Genomic DNA, 18,806 nt, shown 5'->3' with positions numbered 1-18,806 from the left:
CTCCTATGTATACCTCAGAACCCTCTAGGTTCTCTTGCTTATACACTTCTATGTATACCTCAGAACCCTCTAGGTTCTCTTGCTTATACACTTCTATGTATACCTCAGAACCCTCTAGGTTCTGTTGCTTATACACTCCTATGTATACCTCAGAACCCTCTAGGCAGCAGTTTTCTGCTACTCCTTAGGGAGGCTCACATATAAGATCTCCTGCATATCAGATATTTACATTATGATTGACAAGAGTGGCAAAGTTACAGCTATGAAGTAGAAATGAAATGCTATGGTTGGGGTCGCCACAACATGAGGAGCTGTATTAAAGGGTCGCAGCGTTAGGAGGGTGGAGGACTACTGCTCTAGTTCACCGACTTCTCGCTCCCTGTGGCCCAGCTGTGTGTCAGCAGGAATAGGCAGCTCACTCAGCCCTGGAGATGAAACGCATAGCGAACATCAGCACCCCGCCCCCAATCCTTCCTTGTCTGAACCAGAAAGAGGATTCGTCTTCATTTTGCTAGAAAACTGTTTATTTAAAGAATACTAAAGGCCAGGGCCTGTTTGCGGATGGAGGAGGGAGGAGTTGGCTGAGCCAGGCTGAAATGGGGGCTCCTGTCCACGGAGTCCAGTCTGGGGGAGCTGAGGGAGCCGGCAGAGGCAGGAGGGCAGGCGGACCCCGAGCATTGGGCACCTCAGCAGCTGGCGAGGTACATCCCTGCGGGGACAGAACAGCGGTGCGTGGGGCTCCCGCGTGAGCTCCCCCTCCCGACTCCCCATCGTATCTTGCTCCTCCAGTCCCCGTGCAGCAGCTACCTGTGGCGAATCTCCGCTTCACCAGGGACATGCGGTAGCCGCCACCCAGCAGCTCTAGGTCCAGGCCGGACAGCGTGGCGCCCTCACTGGTGAACTGCGCGGCCACGGGGCTGGGGGTGCTGGGCCCCGACTGTGGCTGCCAGCTGGCGGATAAGTGGCCCGAGCCTACGGGGCTAGGGGTCAGCCTCGACTAAATCAGATCTCGTGAGCCCCTCCCCTAGACCCGGGTCCAGGAGTCCAGGATGCGTTTCTGCCACAGGCCCTTTGCACAGATCGGTCCTGTCCCCTGAGAACCCTCTTCCAGAATTCATCAGTTCCCATGAGCTAGAAGTCCAGTTTTAACAAACTGTCCACCCGCGATTTCTCCCATGCAGCAGCCCTCATCAGAGCTGTGACTTACCCCCTGCCTCACACACATCTGGAAGCTTCCACGTGAACCTCTTTTCCTCTGTGTTCCTGGTGGCAAGGGAATCTGGGTCAGACTCGACAGAGAGGACTCTGGCAGTCAGTGTGGCCTCTGCAAACCCATGCCTCAGTTTCCCGGGACACTGGTTTGCTGGTTTGTATGTTCCCAGTGGGACAGGGTGGCTCACCAGGTGGCCGCAGGCTGTAGCCGCACACTGGTCACCTGCTCCCCCACGGGCAGCAAGATCTGGACGTTAGTGAGTGGCGTGGACACAGCAGTGGCGCCCGCACGGTAACTGTACTCCACTGAGACCCGCGTGAGCGTGGGCCCGCACTGCCAGTGGGCGCTCATTTGCAGGGGCACTGACTCAGGTCCAGGGCGGGAGAACTAAGGAATGAAAGGATAGAGGTAGCTGGGAGACATCTCCACGTCTGGCCACACGGGCTACGCAGCTGCTGACCCCCAAATCCCGAGCCTGGTCCAAGCAATGTGCAACCACTAGGACCATACGCAGTACCGCGCGTGGCCAGCAGAGGGCAGGAGAGCGCAGAGGCCACAGCACTATTAATTGCATGTTTGCGGGCCCGTCCTCGCCCCCTCCCCGCGCAGCCCCACCTGGTACCGCAACAGCACCAGGTTGTAGTAGGAGGCGGTGGGATTCTGCTCAGCCTGGTGCTGCAGGGCCTCCGTCAGCGCCGCCATGTTCAGCCAGAAGTCTTTGGTCTCCGGGTCACTCTGGGAGGGGTCACTGTAGAGACAGGGACGGAACATTCTCACCCCTCGGGAGATGCCCTCCCACTCCACACTGGGCTACTGTGGGTGGCAGTAGTAGGTCCAGAGAAGAACTGCCATTTGCCCCATGCCACACAGCAACTAGCAGGCAGCGCTAGAGCTATTTAAGGCCCTGGGCCTCTGGCTCCACTGACAGCTGGGACCCTCTCCCATTGCCCATGCAAGGCACCTGAAAATCAGGTCAGCGTTGGGCTGGAAGTGTTCCACAGGGGCTGTGTGCACCAGCCGGAAGCTGAGGACAGGTGGTGGTGGGGTCCCACTGAACACACGCACAATGCCCGCAGGGAAGGTCATGGTCAACTCCCCGGTGACTCGAGCCAGGCAACTAGGAAACCGGGGACAGATTGAGTATGGAATCAGGGCTCCGCTTGGCAACAGTTCTGACTGAACCCTCCTGGTTACATTTGCACCCAAAGCTCCTGTGGGGCTCTGATTATTCCTAGTACCCTCTCCCCAACTTCTTCCTTTTCCTCCCTTGCCTGGTAAGATGAATTTCTCCAACCCAGTCTACATTTAAGTACGAACAAAAGTATCTTTCCTAGATCCCTTTTTTTCCGGGGCACCAGGAATCTCAAACTAGAATAAACTTGGTGTTTTGAGCATTTCTAGCTTGGGTGGAAAATCTAACAGCCTCTTCTTCTTTCTGGCTTAATGTTAAGGTCTCCTCTTATGGATGTTAACCCCAGGGAGAGCAAGCAAGCTTCAGGGTCCCCAATTCACCCTTGACCTGCCTCCGCTATAAGTCCCTTTGGCTCAGTGCCCACGGCCTCCTTAGAATGGCCTCAGGATTCGCTAGCCTCACTCAAAAGTCCCCTGGTTGACCTTGCACTTGGCATCACTGTCCCTGTGACTGCCTACCTGGGGCTGTGGCCACGGAAATAGGCATGGACATACTCAGTGAAGGCTGTGGCCACGGGCAGGGTGTCCTGAGATCCCAGGACCACTGGGCTGGGGCCACGGGAGATGCCTGTGGGAAGGTTGGGGTCAGAAGCAGGGCAGGCCTCACCCACTTAGCCACCATCCCAGACAGAGAAGGGGCCTGAGGCTCCAAGGGTCCCCACAAACCGTGTCCCATCTGGGTGGAGAAGCTGGGCCGATCAGGGGGTATGGTGGGGGCAGAGGATCCCAGTGGGGATGGGCTGAGCGACCGGCACTGGAGGACAAGAAAGAATGGGGCGGTGAGCTACCCAAAGCTGCCTGTAGGGGTAGCTTCTGGCCTCTTCCCAACCTGGAGTCATTAGCCTATCACCCACCAGGTCCCCATTGCTCCTGGTGAGTGGACAGGACACTTTCCTGGATCGTGGTCTTCTCAGTGTGGCAGCTAGGCCCTCCCTGGTGGGGTCAGCTGGCGTCAGTGAATCTAGAGGAAGGACATGGCTGGGCTGAGACTCTCCAGGAGTTGGCAGTATTAACCCTCAAGAAGAGACACTGTTTCAAGGGTTTCTGGCTAATACCCTAGGTCCCAGATGGGCAGATAGGTAAGGGAGGCGCTGTTACTGGATCTGTAGAAAAGACTGATGGGATAGGAGGTGGGCAGGCCACAGATTTGCTGATTCAGTGGCTTACCTCTGCAGAGTGACAGAGTCCCCCCATATCAGCCATGCCCCTGTTGGTAACTCATGTCCCACCCCCTTAGCTTTGCCAGGAACTAGATTCTTTCCCATGCGTGCCAGCTAGCTGCCTGGGTTGGCTTCCCGCTTCCATGAAATCTCCATTCATTGGTGGCCACAGGGTCCACCCACACTTCCTCCAACATTGGTGTTTTAGGCCCATGTTTAAGCTCACCCCAAACCTCATGGGGACCAACTTAACAGCTGTCCTCCTGCCCCAGGGCCTTTGCTCAGTCATCAGATGATCCCACCTAAGAAGGCCTCCATCTGGGCCCAGCTTGCCTGGGGACACCTGCCTAGGGACACCTGCTGGGTTCCAGCTCACCTGCACCTCCCTCGGGCCCCCAGGGACCTGGAGAGGGTGCACGGGGCATTAGGCCCCTGGCCTCGGGGTGCTGTGCCCTGCAGGTTGGTGGGCTCTGCGGGGTGCCTGGCCGGGGGACCCAGGACTCAGGCGACGGACCAGGAGCAGCATGCGATGGTGAGTCCAGGCCAGAGTCCTCCACATTCTCCGGCGATGAGGACGAGAAAGGGGACGGGCTGGATGTGAAGCCCAGGCTGCTGGAGCCTAGGAAGCAGGGTACAGTCAGGGGCGTGGTCACCGTAGTCCATGCCTAGCTGTCCCATGTCCGCAGACCCTCCACTCTGTCCCTGTCCCCTAGCCGAGCCTCCATAACCCCCATTCCAACCAAATCCCCACCCAATATGGCCTCTTGCCCCTGTGCTGTGCATGTCCCCTCTACCTGTGAAGTCCTCGTGGTCGAAGGCAGACTCCAGCGGTGGCCCAAAGAGGCTCTTGGACAGTGGCTCCTCCGAGACCAGCGGCTTCTCCGCACAGCTGGGAACAGCGACAGGAGCGAGTCTGAGCTTGGTACCTTCCCACAGGCCGTTCTTGTCCCCAGCGCACGGTTGCACCCGCAAATCCTCTGCCTTTGGGACTCAGCGGTTACTGCTTCCCTCAGGACCCCACCCACGCAGCTCGGCCACACCCCCCGCGTCCTGGCAGCACTGCATCAAGACCCTGCTATCAGGAATTTTGACTCTTGTCTACTGGCCTCCCAGAGCCAGTGCAGCACAAGTACACAGTGGCACTCAATAAGTGTTCAACAGCGGGACCTTTGGCCAGGGTGAGGGAGCAGGAGGCAGAGACTTGGGGCTCATCTACCTGCTAGATCATGGCCCTGAGAGACCCACCTGCCAGTGCGTGGGGCCGACCGAGGTCTCTGTGGCTTCCCAGAAGCGTCCCCTAGGACGGACAAAGCCTTGAGTTTCTGTCCCATTAGGACCATAACTGGCTTTTGTCAGCCAGAAGCCCAAGGTGACTAGCAAAGTGAGCAGGGACTGAGCTGCCTGTAGCTCTGTGCATCTGTGAAGAAGTACCCCACCTGGCCCAGGCTAGCCCAAAATCCTGCCCCTGCCTCTGCTAGCACAGAAGTCCGCTTGGCTCTAAGTCTGCTCCTACTGCACTTCCAGCTCCCATTGTGTAAAGATGCTGCTTTGTAGAAAAGGAGCCGCGAGCGTCTGAGCAGCTCAGCAGCCATCTCTAACCATCTCCAATTCACAGTCAGTCAAGCAGTTATTCAGCGCCCCTCCAAGGCGCTTCCAAATCCAGGCAGGCCAGCTACTCACGTGATGAGTGCCGTTTCATGGTGCCCTACAGAACAAAACAAAGGAGCAACATCAGGCTGAGCTGCACCCAGCGGGACCCCCGTGCCCACACGCTTCCCACCCCCACCTCACCCCTGGGCCTGGAGGGAGGATGAGGCTGCCAGCTGTGGCCCTGAGCTGGGCAGCTGCAGCCTCGGAGCTGCAGGCCACGGCGCGGGTGGGGGCGGGCTTGATGTGAACATAGAACTTTCTAGGCTCCTCGTCGTCAAAATCAGAATCACTAGAGGAGAAGCGTGGGGGCTCGGCCCCACGTGGGTCACTGTCAAGGAGCGAACATTGAATCTGACCACACTCCTCCCACCCAGAGGTCTTGTATAGTATGCCCAGGAAGCTATCTGGGAAGCTTCTATTCAACCACTAAACCCCAACACTGGTGCCCTTCCTCCAGGATGCTGCCCTGGATATCCCCCCACAAAAGTCATCTGTCTCATCTGTCTGTCTGTCTTTATCTTGAAACAGGATCTCTCTACATAGCTCTGGTTGGCCTGGAACTCCCAGACTGGGATCACATTCAAAGATCTGCCTGCTTCTGTCTCTTATGCTGGATTAAGGGGACACACCACCACTGCCAGCTCTTAGCCCTCAGCCCTTCATACCTTTACCATCGTGAACACACAGGACAGGTGCCCATACTCAGCCCTCTCAGGTACACAGACCAAAAGGATATTGTTCTGAGATGTATCGGGGCGCACAGTGAAGCCTTCGTCATCTACCTCTGGAGGTACCTGGGGTGTGTGTGTGTCAGATTTTATCTTGCCCACTCAGGACCCAGAATACATTCCAGGAATGTAGGCAAATCCAAGGGGGAAACTGAGGCACAGCAGAGTTCTCAGTCCATCACATGGGGATCACAGAGGAGACCTGATTCTGAGCCCCACCCTGGGCTCCTCGTGGTCCCTCTTTCTGGGCCTTGAAGACCAAACCCATCCACCTGCTGCCCCTCCCCACCAGTACTCACCCCTGAATCAGACTCCAGGAAGTCACTGGGGATAAAGGAACAGGGGTGAGTGGCCAGAGCCCCTAGAGAATGTTCCACCGTATTATTCCAAGCTAGCCTATAAAGTGGGGACCCTGGGGCTTCTTTGAGACTGTAGCAGGCATCTAGAGGGAGCTGAGTCAGAGACAGCCTCAAACAGTAGAACAGGTGCGGAGCTAGACTTGACAATGGAAGGGATCATGGCCAGCCTAGGCTACAAAGGGCCAAGCAGCTTCTGGCCCAGCCTGGGTTAAAGGAAGAATTACAGATTAGCTTGAAGAATGGCACTGTTGGGCTAACCTGGGACAGGTTTTTCTGGAATAGCCTAGGCATAGATGATACTGGGTCAGAGTCACATAGGGGACTTCTGTGCTAACCGGGGTGGGATTTTGGGCTAGCCTGGGCCAGAGTGGAACACTTCCTCACACAGATGCACGTGGCTCCCGACGGCTCAATCCTGGAAGGCGGAAGGCCTTGGCTCCACGGAGACGTTTCATTGCTGTTGACAGAAGGGGTTAGCTGAGCTCTGGAAGGTTCTCTCCCTCTCTGTTCAGTTCCTCCTCCCACACCCCGGGTCTAGCCTGGGCATCCAGGCCCAGACGTACTTGCCTTCCTGCAGGGCAGCTGAGCTGTATGCATCGAAGTCCAGAGGCCCTGGGGTCGGGGGGAGACGGAGATGTCTGAAGGGTAGAACCAGGCCTGCCAGGGACAGCAGCACCCGGGCCCCGCCAATGAAAGCCATGGAGCGGGTGAGAAGGGACCTAGGCATGGCAGACCCGGGGCTGACAACATAAAGACAGCAAGCAGAGCTTGGCTTTCCTGGTTGCCTGGATCAGGGGACACAGTGTGTCAGCAGGGGGTTGTGATCTCCACTTTAGCAAAGAGGAAGCAGACTGAGATGAGTTAAGATGTTCAACTAAGGTCAAACAGCAAGGAATGAGAAAAGATGCAAACCCAGCCTGACCATGAAACTCTGGCTCTCAACAAAGACGGTTTGTGCTTAGCACCTTCAATGGCTTCCTTACGCTAGGGAGATGGCATAAAACAGCCGAACCTCTGAGCAGACCTTTCATAACCCCCTTGGGAATCAGGTCTAGGATGCCAATATGTGAGAGCAGCTATGAGGGGGACCTGGAACTGCCACTATCCTATTTTTCTAAAGAAGAATCTGAGGGTCACAAAGTCCTGCTGTCACTCACCAGGCTTCTCACGCCCGGTGCCCTTGCTCTCTGCAAACTTCCTGAGGAGCATGTCCACTGTCACATTTTCCACATTCTGCTTAAATTCCTCATGCACCTGTAGGGGGAGGCGTGAGGGGCGGGACATGAAGGAGTAAGGCCTCGGGGGTGTGGCATGAGGGCGGAGCCTCTCGCTTGCCCGGCTTACATCTGTGGCTGCGCAGGCCCATTCTCACCTGCCCGATCTGTACGTGGGTGTCCTCCACAGAGTGCGCATAGGAGCCCAGCAAGGCCTTCATGTGCTGCAGGTGCGCCTCCTCCATGGCCTGAAAACGCTGAGGTGGGAGGGGCATGTGACCCAGACTAACCAATCCAATCAGCCCAGCTCCTGTCTGCTCTGACTGGCTTAGAGAAGCACCAACAAGAAGCACCTTTGGATTCTCCCTCAACCCCCCCCCCCCGCAAGTCAAAAATCTTTATGAGTTTGAGGACCAGTCTGGTCTACATAGTGAGACCTGTCTCACAGAAAGAAAATCACCCTGCTGGATATTCTATGCTTCACACACACAAACATCTCAGGACATCCTTTGTCACGCTAGGAGCTCCTAGAAAGGCGTGACCAGTTGCAGAGATGACATCTTAACTAATGACATCACTGGAACGCCTGGATCCAGCCTGACACCACTGCACTCACTGACCAAGGATGTTTTCACTTTAGCAAACCCATATATATAATCCGTTTAAAGGATGACTTCTACTTTTTTTTTCAGAATGCCTAGGCTGACCTTAAATTTACATATATATTCAAATACACACACACACACTCATATACACACACACCCCCATATACACGCACTCATACACACTCATACACGCACACATCCGCGCGCGCGCGCGCGCGCACACACACACACACACACACACACAAACCTTGAACGCCTGATCCTCTTGCCTTGAGTCCCAACTGCTGGGTAACAGGTGTGTGCTACCATAGCCGGGCTACCATAGCCATAGCTTGGTTTCCTAGCCCACGACCCTAAAGCTCCTACAGCTGAGAGCCAGGCTCCTCCAAGGACAGAGTACCCCAGCAGGGCATCTACAGGGCGGACTTCTCACCAGGGCTGAATCAAGCATCTTGATCTCAAAGTCGGCTCGGGCTGAGTTGTACTTATCCACAGAGCGCCGCAGACTGTCGGCGGCCTTCTTGCTTTTGCTTTCGGCCTAGGAATCATGGGGGGGGGTGAGGGACAGTCAGGGGGCTTTACCATCCTAGCAGTGTAGTGCCTACCAACTTGTGACATGCTGTCTCTCTGGTCACGGGGCCAACAAACCTTGTCCATCTCCTTCTGGCTGGTGTTCTCTCTACGCAGCCTCTCCAGGTCCATGCAGCGGCTCAGGTAATTCTCCCGAGATTTTGGCAGGAGCTGCCCGACGCCTGCCAACATCTGCACTGCATCCACAGTGCCTAGAACTTCTTCTTTGCACTGTGGGGAGTGGGAGCAGAGGAAAGCAGGGAAGGGGTGTGGCTTGGAAGTGGAACCCCGCCTAGGATCCTCCTGTGAGTGGTTGGGTTGTGGCTCTCATGCACCCTCTTCCGGGCTCACCTCCACACACTAAGTTGCAGATGCGAACGCAAGCTCATCTGGGGTCCTGGGAGCCCCAGTGCCCCTGCATACCTGCTGGGGCAGCCCTTTACCTTCTTGTGGGCCTTGAGCTGCTCCTCGCCGTAGCGCAGCACATCCTTGAGGAGATCGTGCAGTTTCCGGGTCAGCTCCAGGTGGCACAGTGCCAGTTTGTCGGAGGACACACGGAAGACCTCCCAGAGTGGGGCGAAGGTCCTGGAGACAGGCAGAGTCCAGATCATCTGATACCCAGGGCCCTCACACACAACACAGCCGTTATTGCTGATATGGAACTTGGCAGTTGTGTCCTCCTGGTCCCAGGCCAAGGTCACTTGAGTGTCCCTCACCCATCCAGCTGCACTCACCCCATGGGGGTCCCGTTGCTGGCTAGCTTCGACAGTTTGGCCATGGCCTTCGAGTATGTCTCCTCGATGCTGGCCCTGGATCAGAGAAAGGGCAGAGAGAGCAGCTTACAGTACCCCAAGAAAGGCCTTTCCCTGCCTCAGTTTTCCCATCTCCCCAGCTTGCTCTCAAAAAAGAGTTTTCCAAGTTGACTGGATAATTGTTTCCCATGGGTTATTTTGTATTTCCTTAAGTAACATTTTTATTTTATTTAGGTTTTTTTTTTTGGTTTATTTTATTTTGACACAGGAACTGGTCATGTGTGTGGCCTAGAAGGACCTCAGACTCATGGTAATTCTCCGGCCTCAGCTATCCCCAGTGCTGGGGTTATGGAAGTGCGCCATCATGCCAGACAACATGCATGCTTTCACTCCGAGCCCTCAGGGTCGCAACTCCCCTGTGAGTAGTGATCCTTGTCAGTAGAGGAGGCGTCAGACCCCCGGGCTGACGTAAAAGGGTGTGGGGTGTGGGGTGTGGTGTGGTGGGGGTGGCTCAGTGGATAAAGATGCTTGCAGCCAAGCCCAGTGACAGTTCAATTCCTAGGACACACATAAAGCAGAGAACCAGGTCCTCTGCCCTTCACATGTCGGTCACGACAGGAACACAGCCCCTCCACACAGATAAATTCAAAATAGAAAGTAAAATAAAGATAAACAGAGGTGTCCTGAGGCAGAAGTGGGCCTGTGGGATTGAAGGAACTGGGGTGACTAGGTCATTCCATTCCCAGAACCCCAGTAGATCTGCCTTGACCCTTCCTTGAGTCCCAGGGAAGATGCTTTGAGGGAGAGCTCTGGTGGGTGTGTCCCTTATGGGCGTGCCCCAGCACCCTGTCACCGAGTAGGTGTGGCCTTGGCTCACCTTTCCCTAATGAAGTCAGCCAGCTCCTTGGTGGCCACAGGACCCTGCTTCACACAATGGTAGAGGACCTCAAAGCCATGGTTTTTGTCGCCCTGTAAGGGATGAGAGGAGATGTAGAAGTCAGAGAAGGGCATTTAGGTTGCTTAGCAACACAGACCAGCCTTGGAGACCAAGGAGCCAAATGGCTGCAGAGACTGAGAGAAACCTAACCAATCAGCAGGCTGCATTTTCCCACTGGCTTGAGGTAAATATCCCTGAGACCTCCACTTCCTGGGTCTCTGTGTGGCCAGAGGTCAACTTAATCTGTCTTTCTCCATTGTCCTCCATCTCATTTTCTGAGTCAGAGTCTCTTACTGAACCTGAAACCCATTAAAGTCCCAGAGATCTGTCTCCCTCCAACTCCCAAGTGCTGGAATTATCACCATGTCATGCCCTGCACACCAGCTTTTTACAAGGCGGCTGGGGTCTTGAAATCAAATCCTGACGCTTGCCATGACAAGCTCTCTTCCTACCAAAGCCAAGCATGCAACAAACCCACGTCAGCCTCATGCCCAAATGTCCCAGCCATGGCCTACCATTCCTCACTTTAGAGCCATTGTTATCAGTGGCGCCCACTGTCCATCAGCTGCTGACACCCCAAAAGTCCTTAGGGTACGCCTGCTCCCCACCCCAGCTTTCCCACAGCCCATCCCACGGCTCTGTGGCCATGCAGAGCTTCAAGCTCCCCACAGTCATGTCTGTTCCTCTACCCCATATTTTTTGTCTTCTAATTGAAGTGCACTGGGACGCTTGGAGCAGTGGCTGCACCTCTCTGAGCCTTAGTTCTGTCGTGTGAAAAACAGGGGCGATGGTAGCAGCTGCCATACAATGGCTTTATGAGTGAGATGCGTCTGGCATAGACACGAAGGCCTTCTGGGTAATAATGAGGGCTTCACAGCTCCCACTGAGCCCACCTGCTGCTGCTGGGGATCGGGTGAGGCTGCACCAGGCACTGCCGCTCAGGGCATTATCTGGGGCTAACATAGAGCCACCCACTGGCCCGTTTCCCGGACCTGGCAAGCCCTCAGCACTATCTGCCTCCATAGAGTGGGCAGGCAGCATGGGTCTGAGTAGGGACTTCCAGGACCTGTGTCTCTGACTAGAAGTCCTGGGTGACAGCCAAAGGACATTCTAACACGGTTTGACATCCCTCTACTGCTTACATATCTGCCATGACTTCCCAGTGCCCTCTAGGCTCTTGACCCGGACTTACCTCAAAGGAACTGGGGCACTCCTAATACCAGTCAGCATTGGGCTCTCAGTGAGAAGCTGGGGGCGTGGCTCACGAATGGAGCCCTGCCTAGAATCTCCCAGTGAGGGGCTGGGGGTGTGGCTCAGAGGCGGAGCCCCAGCCTATTACATATGAGGCCCTGAGTTCTATCCCCAGCAGAGCAAAAACCAGAAAAGGATCCCAATATATCAGCCACAGACCTATGTCCCACAAGATGCAACTCTCATTCATTTCCTGTCCTAGGCACACTGAGGCTGGTTGGCCAGCCCCTTCCTAGGGAAAACCTCTGAGCCAGTGGGATCCTGAATCAAAGGTCTAAGCCCCTCTCAGCTGTGCTATCTTAGGGTGTGCATGGGAGGGAAGTTGGGGTGGCTTCTATTTTCTCTTCACTCATTGACTTCTTCCCCCGTTTTCACACCTCCTGGAATATAAAACACTGACAATCCACAGAGGCGCTACTGCCACCGCTCCTAAATTTGGGTGTCTCTTGGGCTGCTGCTGCAGGACAGAGGTTCCATGCAGCCCAGAGGACAACACCTCCAGGGGGACACCCAGCCATTCAGAGGCCATGGGAGAATCTGAGTCTTAGGGAGAAGCCTGAGCCCTGCAGGTGGCAAGGGATGGTGGGCCCTTTAAGAAAGCAGAGGCAAGTTAAGAAGAGCCCCAGCTGGGGAGGGAGTGGGGATTGTTGCTAGGGGCAACGAGTTGCTTAGCAACCAGCTACCACTTTGCAAGCTGTGGGCCTACCAAGGAGGAAGGGGCCTTTCAGCCTGGTGTCTCCCTGACAACTCGGGGCTCCCATTCCTGGGCTGCTCCTGCACCCTTGGTGGCTCTCCAGCTCCCTGGCCAGACTAACCTGGAGGAGACCTTGGTCCTTGACTGCCACCCAGCGTCACACCTCAGATGTATTCAGGATATTTCCTGAGGTTGTAATGGCATTTGCACATCCTGAAAAGTAGCCTTCAGGGCCACAGCAAATTGGGCTGTGGGGAGCCCTGAGATGGGCGGAGCTGTAGGATCAGGTTGGCTCTCTAGGTCTCCAAGAGTGGGAGTGGCTCTCTCAGTGCTCAGATGCAGCTTTGTGAGAGTCTCTCATTCCCAGACCTGGTTTGCAGCAGGTCTAGACAGCCAAGGGTGCAGAGGTCAGGAGGGAATCAACTTACCCCTTTAAAAAACCCCAAATTCCCAAGATGGAAATAAACACGGAATTTCCCTGGCTGGATTGGCCTCGATCTGGGAAATTTGGTCTGGCTCAGGTGTGAGGCCAGGCTATTCTGACATGTTGTCTGTGGAAACATGTTCCTCTATAGCCCAGGCTGGCTTGAAGCTGCCATTCTCCTGCCTCAGCCTCCCTCAGTCTGTGATCCCAGGCGTGTACCCGCATACCCAGCTTTGTACTGCAGTACTGTGTGATGCTCGTGATGCTCGGACACACGCGCCGTGCCGGGCCAAGCTCTCAGTGCAGTAATCTGTTCCTTGCTCAGGGTCAAGGGAACCCATGGTTTAACCCTTCCGTCTGCCTGCTCTCCCCTTGACCATACAAGTCCCTCTATCCCTTTGTGAGCCTCCACAGAAATGATAGCAAAGAACAAAACACAAGAAACAGTGGATCTTACCCAAAAATGTTCCCCAAAATAGGACATCCTGGTGGCCTCTGTCCTTCGTCTGTCTGAAAAGAGAGGGAGGAGGAGGGCCTGGACCATAACCAAGGGCCTGAGCAGGGAAACTCCAACCACCTCCCCCGTTACAAGACAACTCAGGGCCAGGAGCAGACCCCAGCCTTGCTTCTGGAGCCCTAGGCAACAGGGACATACATGCAGCAGTCTCACGGGGTTGGGACAGGACGGGGGACAGGAGCTGGGGGGGGGGGGCAGGAGGGGTTTTAAAGCATGAATATGGGTTTGTGGGGCCAGAGTGGTATTGGATGAACTGAATTCTAGACAATGGTTCTGGGCCATTTCAGATGTAGGGAAACTAAGTCACAGCCCAAGAGGAGAAGCTGCTTGCAAGGTCAAATGGCAGGCAGAGAGAGTGGATTTTGTGTCTGAGACAGCAGGGTGGTTTCTGTGGGAACAGTCTAGGCATGATGAGCCTGGGAGGTCAGGGTCCCCTTGTGTGTCATGGTCAGTTCCCACATCAGGGGCCCTATGAATACCAACCTACTCAGAAGGCACTGTTCACCTGACTCCAAGTCACTCAGTTTTGTGCCTCAGTTTCTCCATCTGTAGGAGACAGAACACCCAGAAAAGGTTTTTAGCCAGAGACTCCAGGTCACTTTGTATAGGGGTGGGGCCAAAGCAGCGCCAGAGGGATGTGCAGAATCCTGGGCACAGGGAGGCCTGATGTCACAGGAGCCTCTGTTCTCATCCATACTTCATGAGCTGCTGGGCTGCATGACGACAGCTGGAGCCCAGGAGGCCCAGCGACAGATGAGATGGGGCAGCTGACCACAGGACTGGGCCACCCGGGCCCCACTGGGAGGGGACTTGCTTAGCCCTTGGCCTCAGTTTATCTAACATTGAAATTAGCTGCCCCGCCTTTTTTCCCTCTGTAGCCCAACCTGATTAGGAACTCTGGGTGCTCCTGCCTCAGCCTCTGCAGGGACCCAGCTGCTTGTCATTTCACCTGACTGGAGCTCATGGGGAGCAGGGGGGAGCTGGGCACAGGTTCCCTCAGCCCAGCCTGGAGAGGCAGTGTTGTCCCAGATACAGGAAGGACGCTGGGGACTTCAGATCCACCAGGAGGGATCTGGCAGCTGGGGTCCCCAACAGATTAGGCGTCCACTGGGCAAATGACGGTTTCATTTTCAAATGGATCCCTCCAGTCTTGGATTGGGCAACGCCTCTCTTGTGGTAAGACAGGCTGACACTCCAGGGAGGAAAGCCACAGATGTGCATATTGTGAGGTTTTTGTTTGTTTGATTTCTTTTTTTTTTTAAGCAGAGCTGTACTTTGTATCCCAGGCTGACTGCTAATTCAGTGTCATTCTCTTGCCTCAGTCTCCCAAGTATTGGGGTGACAGGCTGGGGCATTACACTCACCTTTTCCCGCATATCCTGTGTCTAGCTGGGACCAGGCAGCCTATTTGAACCCCTTAAAGTGTCCTGAAAGGCTGGGACCCTATATCAATGTGGCAACTTCATCTTTATATGAAGTAAAATTGATGTCTCCTGTGGGCCAAGCCCTCCTGCACACATGCTTGAGGGCCACACTGAGTAGATGGCAATTGGGCAGCAGTCTCCTGGAAGTCATCAATGTCCCCAGAGCTGATGTTAGACAGCACCCTGCTTCCACCCTCATATAAAAGCCACTCTGAGGGGGCACACTCCATACTGTTCCCTACTCTACATGGCTCTCAGGGCCGTGACTGCCCACCCGGCTACCCAGACCTCCACCCAGCAGGCCTTCCTGGGCCACAACCTGCACCCAGGTCAGGGCCGACTGGAGAGTGGCCAGAGGTGGCGCCAAGGATAGGCCCAGATGCTGCCACCTGGCCAGGAAGTGACAGAGATGGCCGACAGACCGGCCGACCTTGCTCCAGACCCAGAGCCACAGCTGTGGGATACCTTCCTGTTCTGAGGAGACAAAGATTGGGGTCAAACTCACCAATGGGCACTGAGAGGAGTTGGGGCCCCGGAGGGATGGGGTAGGCACCGGGAGGCTATGACCCCTGACACTTCCGCCAGCACTAACTGGAGGCCTCTGTGTCTGGGGGAGGACAGGAAGCCTGGCCCGCCCTGCCTGCCACCCAACCGTCACCTCCCCGCCCAGCATCCCTGGGACCTCCCCATAGTCACAGGGCAGCCACACAGATGGGGGAGGTTAGGGAGCAGGCTGGGGTGACATGATCACTACCAGAGAGACAGACGCTAGCTTAGACACCCACAGAGCCTCTACCTTGGCCCTAGCTGGGTCAGTCTGCCTATGAGGGGAACCGAGGCTTGGAGACAGGTGAAGCCTCACCCTCAGAAAGGGAAACTCAAATATTCTTTACAACTACTTTAGGATCAACAGATTAAAGTTTGTTTTTAGACATGGTCTCATGTAGCCCAGGCTGGCCTCGAAATTTACTATGTAGGAGAGGATGACCTCAAATTTTTGATCCTCCTGCCTTCTCCTCTTGGTGCTGGTGTGACAGTGTGTGGTACCATGCTTGACTTTGGTATGTAAATATAAGTACTACAAGGTGTCTCTCAGTTATTGTTTTTTTTTTTTTTTTCTTTTTAACCGGTGTGATTTGGAAAGAAGTGAAAACACCAATAGAGGCCTCTGAAAATATTTTGGCTTAAGACAGTTTACCTAATGTAACCCAAGGCTTTCTGGCCTCTGCAATACTAGAATAAGGTCTAGGGACAGACACTTGCCCAGAGGCACACAGCAAGCACCCCATCCCCTGACAATGTGTCCCTAAAACCTAAGGCTTAGGTGTGTGAGCAGCACCAGGGAACGGAGTCAGGCAAGGCTAGACCAGAACTGCACTTTGGGGGTTGGATACAGGCTGTCTGTGCCCACAACTATTGATCCCCTGTTGTGTGACCTTCACTGTCCCCGCCCCCCCCCCACACCAGCCAGAAATCCATGGGGAAACTGAGGCCCCTGTGCAAGCCTTCGGCTGAGTCATTTCATTCGTCACACATACTTTGAGCACCACTGTATACCCAAGTCCTTGGGGTGCTGGTGACTCTGGTCACACCCTTCAGAGACATCCCACTGCCTCGTTGGCTGTGACCCCATTTAATGAATGCAAAATCATAATTACTATCACAGGAATGTTTACAGTGCGCCCTCACTCCCACAGCCACCTCTGATCTTCCCACAGTGTTTCAACCCATTTCACAGAAGGCTCGGTCAGTCCAGTCTGAACACACAAATTTGGGGGTGTCAGACTGAGACTCACCCTACTATCCTGCAAGAGGCAGGGACTGAGACCTGACCTTCCACCTGAGACCCCGCCCAAGAACCAGCCCAGGAACCCTGTTGTAGGTGATGGTATGTGGGTCAGGGTGTGACCTGCACAGCCACACGGGTGTGGGACCAGGGTGACAAAGTCCGGGTCTTGATTGGAGGCAGGTCTGTCTTATGGTCAGATGGAAACTGTCCTCTCCTGGCCTTAGGTCCCTCTGCTCCACCCCAGGATAGACCCTACCCATCAATCAAAATCATGATTTGTTTTGTTTATGCTTTTTAATGAGGCAGTCTATGTAGCCCAGGCTGGCCTCAAGCAGTAGATCTTCCAGCCTCAGCCACCAGAGGATTGGAATAACCATACCAGGCTCAACCCTGTTTTAATGTGCCGAAAACGGAGTCTGCCCTAACATTTGACTAAAGACTGTGGTCCCCATCTAGAGAAAATGAGGCACAGGTGTTGGGAATCTGAGACAGACAGTTTGGCCTCCTCAACCTCTATATTCCGAATTGGAGACTAAGGGTCAGGGAGGTGCTGACCCTTAGGTCACCATGCCCAAGGTCACCACGAAGCAGGTCCCGCGATGCTGAGGGCAAGTGGGGGGGCAGCCACCCCCGACCTTCTCTGCACCCCGACCCTCAGATCCTCATTCACCTAGATTAATCCTGTCCCTTGCAGATGCCAGCCGCCCTCCTAAACAGGGCTTGGGAGTCCCTAGTGCAGGCCTCTCCAGGTCCCGCTCGCCAGGGAGGGGACCCCGCGCTCCACACTCCAGATACCCCGCAGCCTCACCACACTCACCCTGCAGAGCCCCCACCTGCCTACCAACCCCAGGGCGGGTGCAATGGGAGGAGGGAGACCCCCGTTCCCAAGCAAGGATAGGGAGCAGCGAGGGAGGCGGCCCCCAGCTTAGGGCCAAGGAGCTGCAGGCTAGAGACCTGGAAGAGGGATTTGGGGGTCCTGGGGGGGGGTCCTAGCCTCCCAGCCCGGAATTGAGAGATGCAATGGAGCGGTGCCCCGCCTTCTGCAGATGGCACCTGCGCTCGGGCCGGGTCAGGATGGAGGCTGCGCCCCCGCCTCGTGCCCTGCACCCCCGCCCCGCACCCGCGCCCTGCACCCCGCACCCGCGCCCCTCGCCGCAGACACTCACCGCCTCTCTCAGCCGCCACCTGCGCGCTCCAGACCCGCACCCCTCCCTCCCCGCGCGCTGCCGAGCGCGCCGCTGGCCCCGCCCATGGGTGTGGTCAAGAGGAGCTCCGCCCCGCGGTGCTTCATAAACCCTGCACTGGTTGGCTGAGCCCGGACACTCACCCGCAGGCTATTTGCATATTTTAAAGCAACAGGAGAAGCTCCTTGCTCGCTGCACTGCGGGAGGCAGAGAGGGAAGGAGAGGATAGCTTTTATTGAGTACCTACTGCGTACATGGCTCTTTGGAGAACCCCTCCGAGGCTGTGAGTGAGGTGACATTTAATACTGAGCCTCATTTTACAAACAAAGGCACCAAGGAACACGGCTAGGAGTTGCTTTGGAGACCATACAGCAACTCTGGTCCATCCATTCGTGTGACATGCCATTTATTTATTCAGGCTGTGTGCTGGTGATTAAGCCAGGCTGCCCCAGCACTTAGCAAGAGCCACATATCCACTCCTCTCCCATATGACAACTTTGAGAGACTTAACAACTCCCCGGCCTGGGTTACGTTTCAGTCTTCTGTTCAGGACTACTGAGCCACCTGGCTCCCTGCCCCAGAAGCACCTCCGAGGAAGTGGGACCACTGGCCTGGGGACAACCAGAAAGCTAAGTGCCCTTCATCTCCAGTACATGCTCCTGCAGCCTTGGACCCCAGATACCCCAGTTTGGGCATTTTCCTGTGCTTGGGATCAAATCCAGGTCCAACCCAGCCTGAGGCTGCCCCACTTCTAACTTGAACCACCTACTGCAGCTCTGCCCCAAATGATGCTGGGTTCTAACCATGCACATCTAAACACCAGCTTCAGGGCACAAAGATGCTTGTGGCAAAACCTGGACTTGTTGAGGGAGTCCTGAAAAGTATCCTCTGACCTGTGGCGTGTGCACACTACCAACCAATCAATTAATCAATTTACTCATCAATCCAAACAATAAAGATTAGACATTTGGATAGGTCCTACACCCAGATGGCCAGTGACCATCTGCCACAAGGTAAGATGGCCCAGTCTCCACGTGTGAACCCATGCCGTTCACACAAGGTAAGATGGCTCACTCTCCAAGTGTGAACCCACACCATTCACACAAGGTAAGGTAGCTCCCTCTACACGTGTGAACCCACGCTG

General features: G+C 55.3%; 1 protein-coding gene across 2 annotated transcripts; it reads right to left on the bottom strand.

Moving 5' to 3' along the window:
• Positions 1-506: 506 nt before the first annotated feature.
• Positions 507-17,685, bottom strand: Fcho1 (FCH domain only 1). Of its 2 annotated transcripts, none has more exons than XM_028784828.1 (28): positions 17,645-17,685; positions 13,749-13,811; positions 13,206-13,258; positions 10,320-10,411; positions 9,425-9,499; positions 9,134-9,275; positions 8,769-8,921; positions 8,554-8,658; positions 7,674-7,772; positions 7,459-7,555; positions 6,869-6,913; positions 6,686-6,758; positions 6,242-6,266; positions 5,951-6,008; positions 5,356-5,534; positions 5,245-5,269; positions 4,810-4,861; positions 4,359-4,453; positions 3,941-4,183; positions 3,259-3,365; positions 3,071-3,158; positions 2,864-2,972; positions 2,175-2,330; positions 1,829-1,961; positions 1,401-1,600; positions 1,208-1,263; positions 808-972; positions 507-709 (listed from the first exon to the last, which is right to left on the bottom strand). In XM_028784828.1, exons 3-28 carry the CDS (start codon positions 13,230-13,232, stop codon positions 687-689), a joined length of 2,622 nt encoding a protein of 873 aa, XP_028640661.1. In that variant the 5' UTR covers positions 13,233-13,258; positions 13,749-13,811; positions 17,645-17,685; the 3' UTR covers positions 507-686. The 2 variants fall into 2 exon arrangements, with proteins under 2 accessions (XP_028640661.1, XP_028640660.1); XM_028784827.1 differs by lacking the exon at positions 17,645-17,685 and adding an exon at positions 15,195-15,261.
• Between the last annotated feature and the right edge of the window lie 1,121 nt (positions 17,686-18,806).

Source organism: Grammomys surdaster, unplaced genomic scaffold, assembly GCF_004785775.1.
Source record: "Grammomys surdaster isolate TR1022 unplaced genomic scaffold, NIH_TR_1.0 124836, whole genome shotgun sequence".
Lineage (NCBI taxonomy): Eukaryota > Metazoa > Chordata > Mammalia > Rodentia > Muridae > Grammomys > Grammomys surdaster.
The sequence above is the reverse complement of the archived record's forward strand: the minus strand, read 5'-3'. Positions and strand labels throughout refer to the sequence as shown.